The 18977-nt window shown below is 48.5% G+C and overlaps 1 protein-coding gene across 3 annotated transcripts in view; it reads left to right on the top strand.

Annotated features, from left to right (window-relative positions):
- Tamm41 (TAM41 mitochondrial translocator assembly and maintenance homolog) overlaps nt 1-12646 on the top strand; it is a 34343-nt gene extending 21697 nt beyond the window's left edge. For 2 of the 3 annotated variants that reach the window (XM_031382988.1, XM_031382989.1), the window contains 4 exons: nt 1521-1666; nt 4861-5026; nt 6341-6403; nt 12510-12646. In XM_031382988.1, the coding sequence (XP_031238848.1) occupies nt 1521-1666; nt 4861-5026; nt 6341-6403; nt 12510-12586 (452 nt within the window). In that variant the 3' untranslated portion in view covers nt 12587-12646. Of the gene's footprint in view, nt 1-1520; nt 1667-4860; nt 5027-6340; nt 6404-12509 lie in introns of those variants that run through there. The other variant, XR_004122245.1, reaches the window with a different exon arrangement.
- The last annotated feature ends 6331 nt before the right edge of the window (nt 12647-18977 follow it).

Here is an 18977-nt window from a genome sequence, read left to right as displayed (position 1 = left end):
TCTCTCTCCCTTCCTTCCTTCCTTCCTTCCTTTCTTCCTTCCTTCCTTTCTCCCTTCCTTCCTTCCTTCCTTCCTTTCTTTCTTCCTTCCTTCCTTCCTTTCCTTCTTTCTTTCCTTCTTTCTTTCTAGTGTTACATGTGGCTTGCTAACTTGCACCCTGGGAAATCCCAGGCACGTGACCCAGTCTTTGTATCTCTTGCAGTTGTGTGCACTCCATGGGGATTGAACACTCTTCCTGAGATGATACCCTACAGCTGAGATAGTTTTCACCCTCTTTCCTCACGTTAGAGCTACACCCCAATATGAGCGTGTGAGGAGTCTCGCACACATTTTATTGCAGACAGCTTTGTAATGTTACTTTTCCCCCAACAAGCCACCAGTTTGCTCAAGGAAATTCCATAGCTTCATAGAATCCTCCCCCCAAAGAGAAGAACTGGCAAGGGTAACACAGCTTCTGATATAATTACCCATAGTACTCTCCTTACCCCCAAAAGTGACCTCTGTTGAGTGACAGGTTCTCTCACCTACACCCAGGGGCCTCCTCAGCAGCTGTGGTGTCCGTCCGCACCTGTCTGCACCCCTTGAGGGCTCCAGCACATCACTCCAGTGGCACTTCGCCGGGACTTCTGCCTGTTCTTTCCTGGCAGCCCCGGGATGTAACCCCAGGGTCTGTGCCAGCAGGAAAGTACTCCACCCCTGCGTCACATCCCCTCCTCACCCCCAGCAGCATCTCCCAGGACTCCAGCTTTCCTGCTAGGATTGGCTCCTCATCCTCAGGGGCAGAGGACTCACCCGTCATCTGCAGCAGAAGTTGCAGCAGTGGGTTCAGTGGTACGTGCTTAAAACCCAGCAGAGCAAGAGGACCAGGAGTTGAGCTAAGCTACAGCTTAGGCCAATAGCAAGTTCTAGGCCAATGTAGGCTTATACGAGGCCCTTGGTCCCAAAGCCAAAGGTACACAAAGTAGAAGTTGCTCCGAAAAGAAATTATTTTTTATCCAATTCATCCTGTAGCAATAGTTACATCCTTCATTTCTCTCCACTTGAAATTTTTAAAGGTCTGCTTTATGGGAATAAGTGTTTTCTGCCTGTGTCTTCACACCATGTGCATGCCCTCAGAGGCCAGAAGGGGGCATCAGAGGAGTTACAGATGGGTGGTTGTGAACTGCCACCGTGTGCTGGGAACCTAAAGCAACAGTCAACAACTGGCCACAGGCGGGGGGTTTATAATGTTTGTCAGTGCAGAGGTTTCCATACTGGAAAAAACGAAAAAAAAAACCTCATGGCCAGGCCAGTGGCCTTGTGTGAGGTCACTGGTCTACAGCTAACACACAGGGCTTTGGAACTTCAAAGGCTCCTTTCCCACAAGTCTTGAATTCCTCGTACACCACAATGGACATTTTAAAGCGGCAAAGAGGTGTGCTGAGGGATCCTGCCATGCTGGACCAGCAAGCCACCACTGTTCATGGGCCAGGATGGAAATTTTTCGAGGAAGACTGACTTCTCTGGTTGTATTGACTTAGGTGACTTCCGCATGGTGATTGGCGAGGAAAAAGCAAAAGTGTTGAACATCGTGAAGCCCAATGTAGGCCATTTCCGAGAGCTCTATGAGAGTATATTACAGAAGGACCCCCAGATGGTGTATAAGATGCATCAAGGCCAACTGGAGGTGAGCTGTGCATGGGCCCTTGTTCCTATTACCAAAGGAAGAGCCGGTATTTATTTGTTTATGTTTTCTGAAGTAGGAATAATTGAACCTGTTCCTCACACATACTAGACAAGTATCCTACCCCTGAGCTACGTCTAGCTCTCTCTGTACTTTTTATTTTGAGACAGAGTCATTTTACGTTGCCCAGGGTGGTTTTGAACTCACTCCAGTGTGCTTGAAGCCTTGAACCTGGCAGTCTTCCTGCCTCCATCCTCCGGGAAGCTGGAATTGCAGGCCAGTGCCAGAGGCCGGCGGCAAGAACTTTGTTTACTGTTACTAATTTTTTGTTTTGTTTTGTTTTGTTTTTTGTTTTTTCGATACAGGGTTTCGCCTGTATAGTCCTGGCTGTCCTGGAACTCACTCTGTAGACCAGGCAGGCCTAGAACTCAGAAATCCGCCTGCCTCTGCTTCCCAAGTGCTGGGATTAAAGGCATGCACCACCACACCCGACTTAACTGTTACTAATTTTTATGTTAAGAGTAATGAGCTTCATTGGCATTTTTATGCTCCTGGGTCCTTATCCTTTGTCCCCTTTCACACCCCACCTGAGTGCCCTGCCCTCCTCTGACCGCTTCCCTTTTGTCCACTAGTCACTCAGTCACTTCTTATCATGGGCATTCCATCGCCCTGTCCCCTTCCACCTCCCTCACAGCCTCTGGTTACAGTAAGGCCGCTTTTCTGCAGTCACCACGGTTTCAATTTTTTTTTTTTTTTTTAAGATTCTGTTGAATATCTGTGCCACGTTTTCTTCTTGCTTTTATTCTTTAGATAGTCAGTGGCAGCCCAGGCTGTTCTTCAAGTCCCTATGTAGCCAAGGATGACCCTGAGTTCTCTGGAGCTCCAGAATTGAGGCTTGTGCCACCATGCCCTGTGTATCTAGGGCTGGAGCTCAAACCAGAGGCTTTTGCATGCTGGGCCTTCATTCCAACCCTGCATGACGCTTTCTTCATCCGCTCATCTCTCAATGAGCAAAGCCAGTTGTGTTTCCCAGCTGTTGTGAATTGCACAGCAGTAAGATGGCTATGCCATAGGTCTCGGTGGTTGTTAACTTAGACTCCTTCTGGTAGCACCCAGGAGTTAGGGCAGTGCCAGGTCTTTTGAGAACTTCCATTCAGTTCATTAGATCCCATATTGCTCAACAGGTGACATGAATGCTATTTAATTGATTGCGCTGGCATGATGGCTCAGTGGGTAAAGAGCAGATTACCTTCCTCAAGGGACCTTGCGCCTTTCTCTTGTATTTCAGCAGGTCCATGAGCCTTCCCTGCTATGATGAGGGTGATCAGCTGTGTTTATATTCACCTGATCAAAATGTTAAGTGCATCTTTAAAATGACCAAGTGGCTGAGCCCTGCAGATTAGTCAAGGTACACAGAATGGCCACCATACCCCTACATTTTCTCAGTACAGGGATAGCACTAAATTCTCCCTCCTAGGATGTGTTTTTACTTTTTCCTACTGCTTTGGCCAGGGGGAGAGAGAGCTCAGAGCCACCACTTACTTTTCTACAGTGGCAGCTCTGACATGCCTCTGGAGTTCACTCACTGGAACACTCCTAGTACAAATCTTGAGGTCAGGCATGTCTGCCCCCAGGGGCCCCATCTGGCTCTATGTAGGTGCTATGAAGCTAGAGGGCCCTTCAGAGCTCTCCCAGCTCAGGGCAGGAGGCTGGGTCTGCATCTCCTGATTAGCGGATGCAAGTAGCTAGCCTGTCCATGCCTGAGAGCATCTCTCAGAGGGCACTGAACCAACCTCTCCGAGCAGCACGTAAGACGAAGGCCTTCATCCTGAGAGCATCTCTCAGGGGCACTGAACCAACCTCTCCGAGCAGCACGTAAGATGAAGGCCTCATCCTGAGACTCTTCTTGTTCGTTGTTACTGTTTGGAAGCAGGGTCTCACTGTGTGTGTAGCCCTGGCTGGCCTGGAACTTACTGAGTAGACGAGGATGGCCCTGAACTTACATGATGTGTGCGTGGTCCCACATGACTTTGTGGAGTTGGTTCTCTCCTACCTGACATGAATCCTGGGCGTGGAACTCAGGTAGCCAGGCTGCTGAACCATCTCACCTGCCCTGAAGCTATTCTTTTCTTTGATGCTAAAACTTGAACTCTGGTTGAAAAATACTGTCAGCAAGCTGCTGAGGGGGCCATTATTGCAGGCAGCTGCACCCAGGCATAGTCTCCATGTTTTTATATTTTTAATTCTATGAAGAAAAATGCACTGTATTGGGGGACTAGTGTGATCTCAGCAGGAGGGTTAACTTTTGAATGAGCAGTCTCTAGGCAATACATAGTTTTATTTATGTCTTTGTCCTTGAACAGCTCAGTCATATAGAACAAGTAATGACAACTAAGTTATGTTGATCAGTTACTAATTCACTCACCTTCTGTGTAAGACTGGCCTTTGTCATCAGTGTGTCCCTGCAGTCATTTGTGAAGTGCAGCATTGCATAGAAGAGCGGGGGACAAATTCAGATCGAGTTGTCTCATGCACCATCACACAGCATTCAGAATGGGAAGGGAACCTGAGTTTTTGGGTTGGATCTGGGCTTGTCGGCTGCAGCCCCACCTCTGTTAGCTTGCTGGCTTATGACAAGTAGGACATTGCAAACTGTAAGTCAGAAACTGACCCACCAAAGAGGTTTCTCTTGGAGCTGGAGAGGTGGCTCAGTGGTTAAGAGCTATTCTTGCAGAAGACTTGGATTCGATTCCCAGTACCCACATGGTGGCTCAAAACTGTCTATAATTCTAATTCCAGGAGATCTGACACCTGATTCTGGGCTCTAGGCACACACATGGTGCACATACATGCATTCATTCAAAACACCAATGCATAAAATAAGATAATGTTTAGAAAATGTTTTAGAGACTTCTTTTCTTTTCTTTTCTCATATAGAAGTAGAATATTCTAGAATCAGGGCTGTCCTTTTTGAAAGGTCCTATAATCCTGACCCTGTAAACACTCGGTTTTCCATGCCACCTGGGCCAGGTGCGGTGCTTGCTTCAGAGGAAGGAAAACCTTATTTAATTACAAATGTATGCACGAGTCCTGCATGAGACTCTTGTTTGTGTGGTTTTTAAATAGAAGCCATGTGTCTGGCTGTGTCTAGACTTCAGAGCACTTGCAAAGACGTCATCTCTCTCTCTCTTTCCCAGATAGATAAAAGCCCAGAAGGACAGTTCACTCAGCTCATGACACTGCCCAGAACCTTACAGCAGCAAATCAATCACATCATGGACCCTCCTGGGAGAAACAGGGATGTGGAAGAGACTTTACTGCAAGTGGCCCAAGACCCCGACTGTGGAGATGTGGTGCGACTAGGTGTGTCCACGAGTGATGTTGAGCAAGGGCTGGCTGTGGGTGAGAGTAGCCTTTGTGTCATTCAGACGCAGTCTTTCTTCCTTCTTGCCTAACGAGATCAAGAGAGAGATTGCGTCTGGGGAGAAGAAAAGCATGAACAATTCGGGGTTTTCCAAATCGTAGTGTTCACTTGCTTGAAGCAAGCAGTGGGGAAACTACCCATTGGCTGAAGCACAGCTGCCTCTGGTCTCAGGAACACAACTTCTAGATGTTATTTGAAAGATGTGCTGCTGTCTTTTGTGGAGGTCTGAGAAAAAAAAGAGACTGATAGTATTTTTATTTTTTTTTAATTTATTTATTTTTTTTTTTGCTTTGCTGACATCTCCAGCTTCTCTCTGGTCGCAGGCTGTGTCCAGCCAGCTACCCTCTCTGAGGACCCTTCAGCTGAGTTTCTCTGCACTCATCCCAGGACCTCCCTAATGTTTATCAAAAGATCCAAACCTGAGTGGAGCTGCAGACCTGTAATCTCAGCACTCAGGAGGCTGGGGCAGAAGGTTTGCCACAGGTTCAAAACCAGCCTGGGCTGCATAGTGAGTTCAGGGCCAACTGAGGTTAATTAGCAAGGCAAGGCTCTGTCTCTAAAAACAGCAGAAAAATCACAACCTTAAAACTTGAGAGACCCACCTCTCTCTTAAGTAGCAAAGGACAGTAGGGGAAGACCCTGTCTCTCAAATAAACTCATTCTCCCTTTGTTTCCCAGTAAAATATTTGTTGATTGGAAATGCAGTTTGCAGTAAGGAACTTGGCAGGTGGCTCCACTCTCCCTCTCAGGAACCTGCACCAAGTTTCTTGAGCATGCCCAGGGACTCTCTCCCCTAGGGCTAGAACAGGCCTTTGGTGGGTTGCTGCTACCGTGAGATGATGGGAGACTTGAGCCCTGTACCTTAGAATGGATATTCTCATTTACTTTTACTATGGGCACTTCTAGATAAAAACAAACAAACAAACAAAGATCTCTTTCCATTTCTCTGCGTCTTAGAACTGTGAACTAGAAGGACTGGAGCAGCTTTAAATTCCTAAAATGGCCTTCGAGGGTCACCTCCCACCCCTCTTGTTTTAAGGTGGCCAAGTTGTACAGTAGCCTTGGCCTTTGCTAGTGCTCACACAGCGGACCTGGGCACAGCGGGGCACAGCCGGGCTCCAACAGGGCCCGCAGTCCTCCACTAGTTCTGTTGACTAGCTGGCAACAATGTTTCATTTCAGAGTTTGAAGACCTCTAAGGTGACCAGCATCTGTCCAGCTTCTCATTATCCTTTTCGTTCTTGTGTTTTGCAGCAGTCTCATCAATCGTCAGACCTTCCAGCATCAGGCAGAGCACCAAAGGCCTTTTTACTGCTGGTAAGACCTTTGGAAACGGGCACCCGTGGTATACCTGCTGGACAAAATGGCCTCTGTGTTGTAGGTTGATATACAAAGCTTTGCATCTGCATCTCCCTTGCACTGGTGCAGTTCTGACCCTTCACCACCATACACCCTGACATTGTAGTACCCTAGATAGTCATGACTGTGGTGTGACCTGAACTCTGGGTCACCACCCGAGGTGCTGGCAGGAGGCATGGCCCCTCCTCTCAGTGTGGGGTTTTGCCCTCTGTCTCTGTACTGAAGTCACCCCCTGTTCGAGTACACCTGCTTCCTTCTCTTGGCTGGGTGTTGCCGTCTTCCCTGCTGTCTCCTGAGCAGTGGGCAGGTTACCATTCTTCTGCCCCTGTGCTCTAGCAGCCAGCTCCCTGTGGGCAATCCAAGGCAGTGCTTGAGCCTCTGCACCCCCAAGCTTGCCCCCGTGACCTCCCTCCTGCCTCAGTTCTCCTTGCCTACTTGCAGTTTGGGCCAAGTCATTATGGAAAGTTTTAACACTGAGATGAGGCACGCAATGTGCTTTTCCTCCCCTGTCCAGAGAGTGTCTTCATCTGCTCCTGGGACCATGTCTATGCCCTTCACTCTCTTGGCACATAGCTTACAATTTCAAGGTCATCCTTTTCTTCCTAGCAGGATGCTGTCTCTGTGGGGGAGAGAGGAGAAAGAAGGGGGAGGGGGGAGAAAAGGACAGAATCTTGAAATAATTACTGCAATTATTCTCACTTTCAGGACTACTGTTGAAGTTCAAAGCTATTCTGATCCTTAGTGGTGTGTGTGTTCTGGAAGCTCATTGAATCATCCTTCTCCCTGGGGCTCTGGAGTCTCGGTGGCATGCTGTGCTGCGACTGTTTGATCTCTTTCAGGGGAAATCAGAGTATTCCTTCATTTCCCACTGTGAGGTCCTTTACCACTTGGGAGAGCTCCTAGGCCGGGGGTTGCTGTCCTTTTGTCTCCCTTGTGACCTCTGCTCTCTGGGAGGTTTGGCGGCCAGTCTGTGTGTCTGGGGTACTAGGTGTCACACAGGCTATGCAGGCACTTTCTCAGCCAGTTACTTTCCCAGCCTCCACTCCTCTATTCTTTATGTCCTGCACGTTCATCACACATATCCTTAGATATTGCCGAATTACCGGCCAAAGCAGCTCTGTTGATGAGTAAGGTGTGGGAAGCCTCCTCCCTCCCCACTCTTTGCAGCTCTTAGTATCATCAAGCACATGCCTGTCGTAGCTCCTTGTTCCTAGCCTTGAGCATCTGGCCTGTGCTGGCTGTTCAGGCCTTGGCCATCCTGCCTCCTGAGCTGGAAAGGGAGACAGATTTGTGTTAAGGAGATGGCACAGAAGTAGCTCCCAAACAGAGTGCCTTCTTACCCTACGTCTGTCCTTGGCTGTGAGACTGCCCTGGAGCTGGTGTGGCCACACTCTAGAGTCTCACAGCCCAGTGCGTGGCCCTTGGGGCACCTGTTCCCTGGAGTCTGAAAGGATCTGGCAGATATCCCACACAACTCAGCACGTAGCTTCGTGTCTCTGACTAAGGTAGTCAAGTGTTCTGTGCTCCTGCTGGTCACTCCGGTGGCAAGGCTGGCATGGGCTGCCTTGTGTGCTTGAGTGAGTCAGACTGTTGCCTTGTGTTGTGCCCGTGGCTGGTTGAAATGGGCTTCTTCTGTGCTAGAAGGAATGTTTTGATGCCTTTAGTAGCGATAATGGTGTCATTTGGGTTTGCTTTTTTAATCTTGTTCCTTCAGAGGGACATGCTAAAGTATTTATGGATGAAATAATATGATACCTGGGGTTTGCTTTCTAATAAACAACAGAAGATAGTGGGTTCTGAGTGTTTCTGAGCTGACATGGTGAAACCCAGTAAAGTACGGCTGTATCAGTATTCTGTTCTCCTGACAGCATTTTATATTTTTATAGAAGACGGCATCATATATCCCTGGCCAGCCACAAACTTGCTATGTAGCCAAGGATGACCTTGAACTCTCAGCTCTCCCGTCTCCCCGCTCCCCCCCCCCCCGCTTCTGTGTCTAGGATGACAGGCTTGCACCCCAACACCTGGCTGATCAGATCTAGGAGTCCTCACTGCCAGGCGAGTGCTCCAACTGAGCCACAGCCAGCCCTCGTTTGCTTTTTGAGACAGTATATTGCTGTGTAGTGTAGGATGATCCTCCCACCTTAGCCTCTGAGTGCTAGAATCTCTGTCTGTTAATATCAGTCTGTGCATGAGTATTTTTTAGCATTTTTGTGACTTGGGGTGGGAAATTTTAGAAAATCCAAACTGTTTTTCTTCATTGGCCTCTTTAGGTCAGTGAAAAGCCTCATTGCTCCACACACTGTGGGCTTAACTAAACTGTTTGTCACTTAAAACCTTGGGACCCTTTGGTTCCAAACAATGGAGAAACTGAAGGACTCCAACGGAGAAACTGAAGGGCTCCATTCCATTATGTGCCTGATTTTAATGAAAGTTAACTTTAGTTGTGGGAATATTTTACCAAAGAAGAGCAGCCCGATTGTAAAAAATGAATAACAATACAGTCATAAGTCACACCAAAATAAATCAAAAATTGCTTTTTTTCCTATTTGAATAGTAAGGATTATTAGCCAAGAGTGAAAAAAAAAATCATTTTGAATCCCTGCACCACCTCCTGATAACCTCCACCCTGAGATAGGCCCTGGGCATCTTCCCACTAATTTCTCCCGTTTGACAGCAGAGGGCAGTGTTAACAGAACCTGCCACCCAGGTTCCCCTCAGGGCGAATACTGCCCTGCTTCCCCTGAACAATGACTTGCTTCACTTCTCAAGATCCCAATCCCCGTCCCCCTCCCCGCATTGTACAGCGGGAGAGAGGCCATAGGCAGTGGAAATGGTAGAAAATGACCCTGCAGTTCTGTGGGTCTTCTAACCTTGCTCCTGGCCTCTCTGTGTATGGTAATGTCTTGTGAAAGATTTTGGTAATGTCTTGTGAGAGATTTTGTTGGGAAGCACGTTGTGTGCGGTGTGTTTTTGAGCAGCTTGGCCCCTCTGTCTTCATAGCTTCCCTTTGCAGTTTGTCTGATACACTCATATACCCAGATGCTCAGTTCCTTTTCTCTGGAAGTTTCCAGCTGGTCTCCATCTCTCTTACACCCCGTTGCTAGCAGAGCAGCAGGATTCTCATCAAGTTTCCTAGATCATCAGGAACTAGTGTCAGCAGGGTGCCCCTGAAGAAAGTAGTTTGCCATTGAGGGCATCCAGTCTCTGCTAACAAAAGGCCAGCAGAGCCAACTGTCTTGTCTGAGCAGCAGCCCTTTACAGAGTTTCTGCCTGGCTCAAGCCCGCTACAGCAGTTTGAGTGAGCGGGTGTGAGGACAAGTAGGTAGGAAATTGGAGTCAGTGACCAGCCTGATGGATAGGCGAGAGCCACACAAAGGATGGCCCCAAAGCTGCATTCAGCATTCAAGGAATGCTGAGTTTCCCTGAGGCCAGAGGGAGGCCACTGAAGGATGTAGGAAGAGGGAGAGAGCTGTTGCCAGAGAGACCAGCAGATAGGGATATAGCCAGCTAGCCCAGCTGAAGGAGCCCTGAAGCCCAAGCCCAGGCCAGGGCAGCACAGGCAAGAGAACAGAACCCGGAATGGAGTGCCTGGGACACATGTGTAGAGGGAGGCAGGAGTCAGATGCAGCTCCCAGAGGCTGTGGCACCACGCTCTGAGGTGCTGGGGGCTGGGTGCTGATGAGTCTAATTCTCCCTCCTGTCTTTATGGTCAATCAGAATTAACTCTCCCAACTTCAAAAGATTCAGCTGAATTAACAAGACACGTTTAGTCTTGTCCTGAAGAAATATCCCAGCATGCCTCACTGCTTCTCATCCCTTTCCTGAAACACAGTGGAACCAATCGTTATTTTCATCTTATATCATCCTTCTGATGATGTGTTTATCACTTAAGGTTGAACATCCTCCCTCCCTCCCTCTCTCCCTCCCTTCTTCCTCCCTCTATTCTGATAGGGTCTCTAGATGAGGCTGCTGTGATCTCAGTTCTCTGGCTTTGGTCTCTGGGTCCTAGGACTGTAGGTGTCCACTGCCACACCCAGCTATGTCTAACCCGTCGAAGCCTCAGATGAGCTTTTCCCTTTGGACAGGTGAGTTGGAGGCTCACTGCAAGTGTTTGGAGGCTCACTGACTTTGTTCTCATAGGTATGGACACAGAATTGTGGCAGGCCCCACCCTAGAGTGTGTGCTGGAGAAGTTCACCCACTGATAGCCCCTTCTTGATACTTTTTCTTTCTGAGCTGAATATGTAGTTTAGATGGGTTTTGATTCCTCCTTTCTTCTGCCTTCCCCCTTCCATGCTAAGCACACACTCAGAGCTCCAGCAGCTCCTAAACCCCAGTCCTGTTTGATGTGGTAATACGAACAACTCCTGCCCTGGGGGGCCATTCTGGCTCCTCCACAGAGCCTTCCCTTCTCGGGGCTTTCCACTTCCACCTGTCCCCGGCGCCTCACAGCCTTTACTGTCCTTTGAAGAACACTGTGTTCCAATCTTATGAAATTGTTGGCTGAAATATTTTAAACCTTTGGTGAAATTAATTGTTCTTACCCTCGAGCAAACTCAGCTCTTGTGAAAACCTCATAGGATCGAGCACGTTCAGAGCAGTTGTGACTATGGACCCAGCCCATGGAAATCTAACCTCAGGCCCCTCTGCATGGAAGTGCACATAAGCAGTTATTTCCCAGTGTCCTTTGGAGCACAGTCCCCTGCTGCAGTCTTTCTGACCGCTGAAGGAGGGAGTGTGTTCAGTCAAGGGAGGCTTCTAATGCCCTAAGCAGCCGAAGGGCACTCAGGGCCACTCAGCCACGTTCAGTATTTACCTGACAATCTCAGCATTGTCACTAAGCTATGGGAAGAGGAGTCAGTCTCCAGCCTGTGACTCAGCAGCCTGGGCTCGATGCGCTGAGTCTTGCATGTGTGACTGCCTGGCTTTTGCTTGGCCTTCTGGTTGGTTCCACTGGAATTTGAAACAGCACCTTATGTAATGATCTTCCAGCCTTAGTGCTCAGGTGGGTGAGTCTGACCAGAGTCATTGCTTCAGGGAGAAAATTAAGAGGAGTGGAGGCAGTGAAAACTCGGAGTTTCTCAACGAGATCATGTCAAGCTGAGAGCACACATCCAGACACATCTGCTAATGATTTTGAGAACCCTGCCTCTCTCCCCGTCACTGCCTACAGTAGCCACAGATTGCAAGCAGGCGAGGCAGCTTCCAAGTCACAGGGCCAGGTAGTTTAAAAGATCACACTCCCTGGAATGAATCCTCCCACCTTGTCAACATGGTCACCAAGCCACAGTCAGGAACACGCACTGAGAGAAAAAGGCTGCAGCGCCTCAGACCGCACCCTAAAGCGCCAACCGAGAACACTAGCACCCTGTTTTATCCCTTGCTGTGTGTTTCCCATAAGCCTCAGAGAGCCTCTCCTCTGGGATCTTGTAGTTGGGATAGAGTCAGAGGCCTCTAAGGGCCAGCCTTCTGCCACTTCAGAAGACGCAGCTGAGCCCCTTCTGTGTGCTGCTGGGTACCAGGTACTGCACCACGGTGAAAGGAGTGCTGAGTGAATAGAACAAAGTCCCTGTCCTGGGGGAGCTGTCGGTCTATTCAGAGACAGGAGAATCAGCTACATGTGCGGAACAGTGGGGTAAATGCTATCCAGGGGAGGCTAACGCCAGGCATGAGAGCAGCCTGGCATGTGCAGTTGGAATAGCATCTGCTCTAGGCAGACAGGTGGCATGCGTGGGATACAGAGCAGCAGGGACTGTAGAGAGGGAGCACCAGAAGCCTCCTCCCTTCTAAAAGACCTGGGATGCTCAGTGGCTGCCAGAAACCCCCACAACTCAAAAGACTTTCTCAATCCCAGGAATCCTGGCCACCATGAGCTGCACAGCAGGGGCTCAGCTCAGAGTCTCACCTTTAATGGCCCTCAGTTCCCAGGTCCTCTAGAACACTGGCCCCAGTCAGCCCACCATAGCCCCAACCCAAGGGCAAGCCTCTGGTCAGGCTGGGAGTGTGGCTGCGCATCCACTGAACAGAACTCATTCCTCACCCACGTTTCTCTTCTCTTGCAGGTGTGAAGAAGTCTGTGATTTATAGTTCACGGAAACTGAACAAAATGTGGAAAGGGTGGGTGAGAAAACAGTCCTGACCTGACTGATGCTGTGTTACGTGTAGATTATGAATAAATGGCTCCATGCTTTTTGACAGAGTTGCTTGTCACTCTGGCTGACTGCTTGAAATTGAAGAGACCGACGTTTGCGTCGTGCTTGGTAGGTTTGGTCTGGTTTGGTTTTTGGGTCTTTATTAGACAGGGTCTTACTTTGTAGCCCTGACTGGCCTCAAACTCACAGAGATCCTCCTGCCTCTGCCTCCTGAAGCTGGGATTAAAAGGTTTGTGCTTCGATGCTTGGCTATGCTTGAGTTTTTGTTTGTTTGTTTGTTTGTTTAGTTCACTGTCAGACACTAACTCAGGTGCCACCCAAGCACATAAGAGGACTTTGCATCCCGAGAAAAGCCCTCTGGGTCCGGAATTGTGAGTGCAGTTTGTGATCCATGCTGGACAAGAGCTTCTGACTTTGAGGACACACGGAGTTGGGCATGACAGGTGCCGCTGTGCTTTTGAACTTGTAGTCTGGAAAGTTTACAAGGTGCATGAGCTGGGCTTTCTTCTAGTGCCCTGCTCCCCATTCATTTGGTGGGGTTTTTTGTTTTGTTTTTGTCTTTTCAGTTTCTGGTTTGTTTGGTTGGGTTTTTTTTTTTTTTTTTTTTTTTTTTTTTTTTCATGAAAGTATGTAGCAGACTGACTTCTGGGTGCAGAGCCTCTTTGCAAATTCTGCCGAGCTATACTGAGACAAATGTATGCACCAAAAACCCAGCAGCACAGGACAGACTGATTGACCCTGCTTTCCTTTCCTCTCTCTGCCATTGTCTTCTTGTATCATGTCATCAGAGATCACACACACACACACACACACACACACACACACACACAATCTAATATGACCCCTGCTGTTTATAAGACACAGAGAGGGACCTCCCCTCAGGCTGGTCAGCATCCTCCAGTTGAACTCTGTTGTATCTTCTACCCCATTTCCAATAAAGCCTTTCTGTCAGTGGAGCTTGGAACGCCAGGTTCATTTCTCAGATGTGGAATCAGGTCTCCTGAGAGGAAGATGTAGCCTGGGGTCATGACACAGCTGAGTAACAGCTTGGATGTCAACCCTCCTCACCACTGGTCTTTTGTCCCCTGCAGCCTTTACAGCCGTGAGCACGTGCGCCTTCCTTCCTCCTGCCCTGGATTCTTGTCTACTCTGTGCCCTAGCAGCAGACTTATGTCTAAGTTGGGATTCACTAGGTAAATAGAGGTGTATAGGATGAAAGATGAAGCGTAGTGTGAGAAAGTTTCTGGGTAGGAAGTCTGGAAGAGAGAGGGCTGGCTTTCCTCAAGTCCCTGCAACCCTCTGTCTGTTGGTACTGCTATGAGTACTGGCCAAAAGATGGAGCCTGCTTGATCAGCTCGTACCTGAGCTGCTCACCTTCCACAGGAGGCAGCTTCCTCCCAGGCTCAGCTGGCAGAACAGAAGCAGCCTCCTAAATGTGAACAGAGGGGGAAGGACACCAGGAAACAGTTATATCACCCACCACACGTCTTATCTGTTCCATCAAACCTCGGGGGCCTTGTAACCTTGTGTCCTCTGTCCTCTGTCCACCTTAGCACTATTTCCATTGCTAAGTACTTCAGAGCTGACCCTTGGTTCTGATGTGTATTCTGACAACATAGGTTTTCTGCCTTAGAACTCATCTCATTGCACCCTAAATTAGCAGCCTTGTGGCATATACTTAGTGCTCTAGGTTGGCTTTCTATTGCTAAGATAGGAGACCATGACCAAAACCAATGTGGGGAGGAAAAGGTTTATATCATCCAGGGAAGCCAGAACAGGAACTGGAGGCAGGAGCTGCAGCATAGGCCCTGGAGAAGTGCTGCGTCCAGTGTTGCTCCCAAAGTGCTGCGTCCGGTGTTGCTCCCAAAGTGCTGCGTCCAGTGTTGCTCCCAAAGTGCTGCGTCCGGTGTTGTTGCTCCCATGGCTATGCAGCCTGATTTCTTACAGCACCCAGCACCTCATGCTCAAAGGTGGCACTACCTACAGAAGGAGAGGCTCTATCCAATTCATATTACCAATCAAGAAAATATCCTGCAGACTTGCCTACAGGCCAATCTGATGGATACGTTTTCTCAGTTGAGGTTTTCCCTTCCCAGAGATCTTGGCTTGTGTCAAGTGAAAGAATTATCCAGCACACTAAGACTTTAGACAAGTTGCTTAGTCTCTGAATAGTGTTCCCCTCTGTGGAATAGGGATGGTGTTACTGTGCCTTCAGGTGAGCTCTGGCACCCATGTTTGTACTGTAAGCACAGAATTTTCTTTCATTCAGGGGTGGTCACTGCCATCATCTTCTTGTATCATGTCATCAGAGATCACACAGACTCACACACACACACACACCTTATATGACCCCTGGTGTTTATAAGACACAGAGAGGACCTCCCCTCAGGCTGGTCTGCATCCGCCGGTTGAGCTCTGTTGCATCTTCTACCCTGTATCTGAGAAAGCCTTTCTGTTCCACAGTAAGTTCTGTGCTACTCAGTGGAGCTTGGAACGTCAGGTTCATGTCTCAGATTTATATCTAATTTGGGATTTATTAAACAGGCATATAGAATGAATAATGAGGCATAGTGTGAAGAAAATTCCTGGGTAGGAAGTCCCTTCTCAACCTGAGACAGGCCCAGCTTTGCTCTTCAGAGCTGTGTCCCGGGTGTTCAGCCTGGGACACCCTAGTTTTTGCATCCATAATACTATCATCGTCATATCAGTCCACCCAGGTTAGCGTCAGAATTAAACGCGATGGCATCCGTAAAGCACCTAGCATGCCTCATAGCACACAGTAGATCTACAGATGTCTGCTAGCGTATTTAGATGGTGATTTTCCACAACATTACCACAGATAAAACCAGATATATCTGTCAGAGTCTTGCAAGAAAGTTAAATTTTCTTAGGTTACCAAATAGAGTTTAATACTAGTTCCTAAACGTTGGAAGGGCTAGTAAACAAAAGAGAGGGTACTTCAGAGAAGGAAAGAAGTGATGACCTGCAGAAGGCCAGGGAGCTGCTGGTACCCCCGGACTAGAAACTACAGGCCCATGCCTGCTGCTGTGTTGCTAAAGTTACTGCCTGTAGTGGTTTCAAAATGTTCATAAACGCTGGCCCTCCTCCCACCAGTGGGCCGAATCTAATTCTTCCTTGAATATGAGCTGACTTTAGTGGCTTACTTCTAACAGAAAACAGCCAACAAGATGTTAATGTGACTTCAGAGGCCCAGATCCTAAACGGCAGTACCGCTTCCACTCAGCTCCCTTAGAACCAGACTGCCACACACCACCATTTAAAGAACCAATGTGTTTGGTCTGGTAGGTAAATGAATGAGCAAAGCATTGTGGTACTCCAGCCTGGCCTCGATGCCTAGCTAGGCCCAGTCAACTCCTTGGTCTATGGCTGAGTAAGCAAATAAGTGTTCAGAGTCGTTTCCCTGAGACCTGTATGCCAGGTTAGACAAAGGGGACAATGTCCTTCCACTGCCAGATACCGCTTGGCAGCCACCACGGCTGCTGCTGCTGCTGCAATGGGAGTCAGGCCAGGCACCTCCCTCTCCCTCCTGCCTCATCTCCCACACTGCATCCCCAGTGGGTAAAACCTAATGGAAAGCTGGCTGCTGAGAGCCTGACTAGCTCTCAGGCTCTGATCCCAGCAGAGCAGCATAGAGTAGAGAGGATAGGTATGAAGCGGGCTGGCCTGCAGCACCTAGCCCAGTCCCCTCCTGGCGTGACTCAGCATCTGCTGTGCCCTGCATTCTACGTGGAGACATCTGTCCAGCAACAGCTGCAGCCAACAACAGCTTCAAACAAGAAGCTGCCGCGAGGAAAATGCACTCAAGCAGACGCATAGTCCTTAAAGCTATCCCATCCTGCTCTGGCGATAGTGACCCTCTAAAATTACAACCCTAGAAGGATACTACTTTCTGGTGGTGGCCAATGTCCATACTCACTGTAGAGAAGTGCAGGAGAGGGGGTGGAAACAAGTGCTACCATGAGTGTGTTTCTTCATTCTGTACCTGTGTTCCTGTCATCCTCAGCCTGTGCTTCAGTGGGACAGAGTCCCTGGCCTGTGGGAGGGACCCGAACCCTCAGACCAAAGAGCTGCCCTTTATAGTCTTGCCACTAGCCATGCCACCAGAGACTACTATTGAGCAGTGGGCCTCATGAGTGCTTAGGATTCAAAGCATTGCTCTTGTTAACCCTCACCCTATAAGGCAAGTGCTGTTTTATTCTAATGACAGCTGCAGAACTAATACTCAGCTGTGAAGTAATTCGCACTCAGAGCCACTCAGCCACATGACAGACTGGGCTCAGAGCCAACTCTGTTGACTGGTGTGATTCCAGCCGGTGCCTTAGCTGCCGTGTACCTAGGCTGAGCAAGCAGAAGGTTACTCCGAACCGCGTAACTCTTAGTGTTAACTTGTACAAGGTACCTGCCTCTTAAGAGTTCCAGATCCTTTACTCCCTCCACTAAGGAAGCTATTGCCCTGATTTCTGGTAGAATTCCCTAAAACACTGCTTCAGAAGTCACAACTGCCACTGCAAGTAGTCAGTCCCAAAAGATCATGTCTTTCCGTGTTGATCCTGTGGATGGATCAACTCAGGTTAAATGCTCTGGCCTGGGTTTGGTTCCCAGTGCTAACGTGATGCCACACAACTATCTATAACTCCAGTTCCAGTGGATCCAACATCTTCTGGCCTCTGTAGGCACTGTACACGGGTATATACATGCTCAGGAAAAAGAATACTTAGGAGATTTTTAAAAAAGATTTACTTATTTTATGTATATGAGTACACTGTACCTGTCTTCAGACACCAGAAGAGGGCATCTGATCCCATTACAAATAGTTGTGAGCCACCATGTGGTTGCTGGGAATTGAACTCAGGACCTCTGGAAGAGCAGTCAGTGTTCTCAACCGCTGAGCCATCTCTCCAGCCTAAAGATTTATTTTTTTAATGTGTGTGTGTGTGTGTGTGTGTGTGTGTGTATAATGTGTGGGTTCCTGGGGAGGCCAGAGGTGTTGGATCCTCCTAGAAATGTGAATCGACTCACATGGGAGCTGGGAACTGAACTTGGGTCCCCTGGAAGAGTAATGCATACACTTAACCACTGAGCTATCTCTCCAGACCATCAAAAGTAAGTGCTAAAAGAGAGAAAAGGATAAATTAGCAATTGAGGAAGACACCTGACATAGGCCTCTGGCCTCCCCACATGTTGCATACATAGCACTTGTATACATACATACTAATTTAAAGTTTTTCAATAGGGGCTAGTGAGATGGCTCAGCAGTTAGGAGCACTTGCTGCTCTTGCAGAGGACCTGGGTTCCTTTCCCAGAATTCACATATGATGACCCACAGCTCCCTGTGGATCCAATGACCTTGTGGGCTCTCCAGGCTGTGTGTACATGGTTCATATTTGTACATTCAGGCATGGCAGTAGATAGATACTTTTTACATTTTTAAATAGGGAAAATGACCTAGCACTCCTGGGAGGCTGATAATATGATGCACAGCTGGCCTATGAATCCTACAAGGAAGGTAAGACCTCTTTTTTTTTTTTTTTCCTTTCCTCAGCCATCAAGGAAATCAGTTTCCTGCAGGACTGCAAAAGGAACAGGCAGCAGTCTCACAGCAAGGCTCTGAATTCAGTTCTGTCTGACTCAAAAGTCCTGCTCTCCTACCACGTGGGGCCTTTGGGCCTCACCTTCAAGGTGTGGTTCCTTCTCTCCGAGTTCGCCCAGATGCTGTCTTCTGCAGCTGCTTCCCCCTGGTGTCCATGATATAAGGACACTTGGTGCATTTCCTACCATTTGCTATTTCCATCTGATAGCAAAGCTCTAGAAAGTTCCCTCCAAAGGCTGCCTAGGATGCAAGTCAGTGGTCATTTATGGATGTCCTATTATGTTTAAAACTACCGAGCCCGTAGATTATCTTACAGACTCATAGGTGTGGAGGCCCGGGGCTCTGAAACAACCTACCTAGGTGCTGAGGAGCCAGAGCCACTTAGTGTGGAGATGCCTTGGGCTCCATCCCCAGCTTCACCTCTCCCACAAAATCTTCTAGAATGAGCCTCTTTGAGAAGATCATGGATGACCTGTCAGAATCGAGAGATTGTGAAACAAGTGGAATGCCCTCCCTTTGCAGGCCAGGCAAGGCAGGCCAGTTACAGAATGTGACTTCCAAGGCCTCGGCTGTTGACAGCCTGTACCAAACTCATGTCTCTTCTTCCTTCATGCCCCGGTCACTTCGCCCCTCGGTTTTACTCCCTCAGCACATAGGTAGGTTGTTAGAGTGCAGGGCCTCCACATCTGAGTCTGAAAGTCAATCTATGGGCTCAGTAGCTTTAGACATAATAGGACATCCATAACTATAACTCCTCCCTTTAGCTA

Source organism: Mastomys coucha, unplaced genomic scaffold (genome assembly GCF_008632895.1).
Source record: "Mastomys coucha isolate ucsf_1 unplaced genomic scaffold, UCSF_Mcou_1 pScaffold20, whole genome shotgun sequence".
Lineage (NCBI taxonomy): Eukaryota > Metazoa > Chordata > Mammalia > Rodentia > Muridae > Mastomys > Mastomys coucha.
The sequence above is the reverse complement of the archived record's forward strand: the minus strand, read 5'-3'. Positions and strand labels throughout refer to the sequence as shown.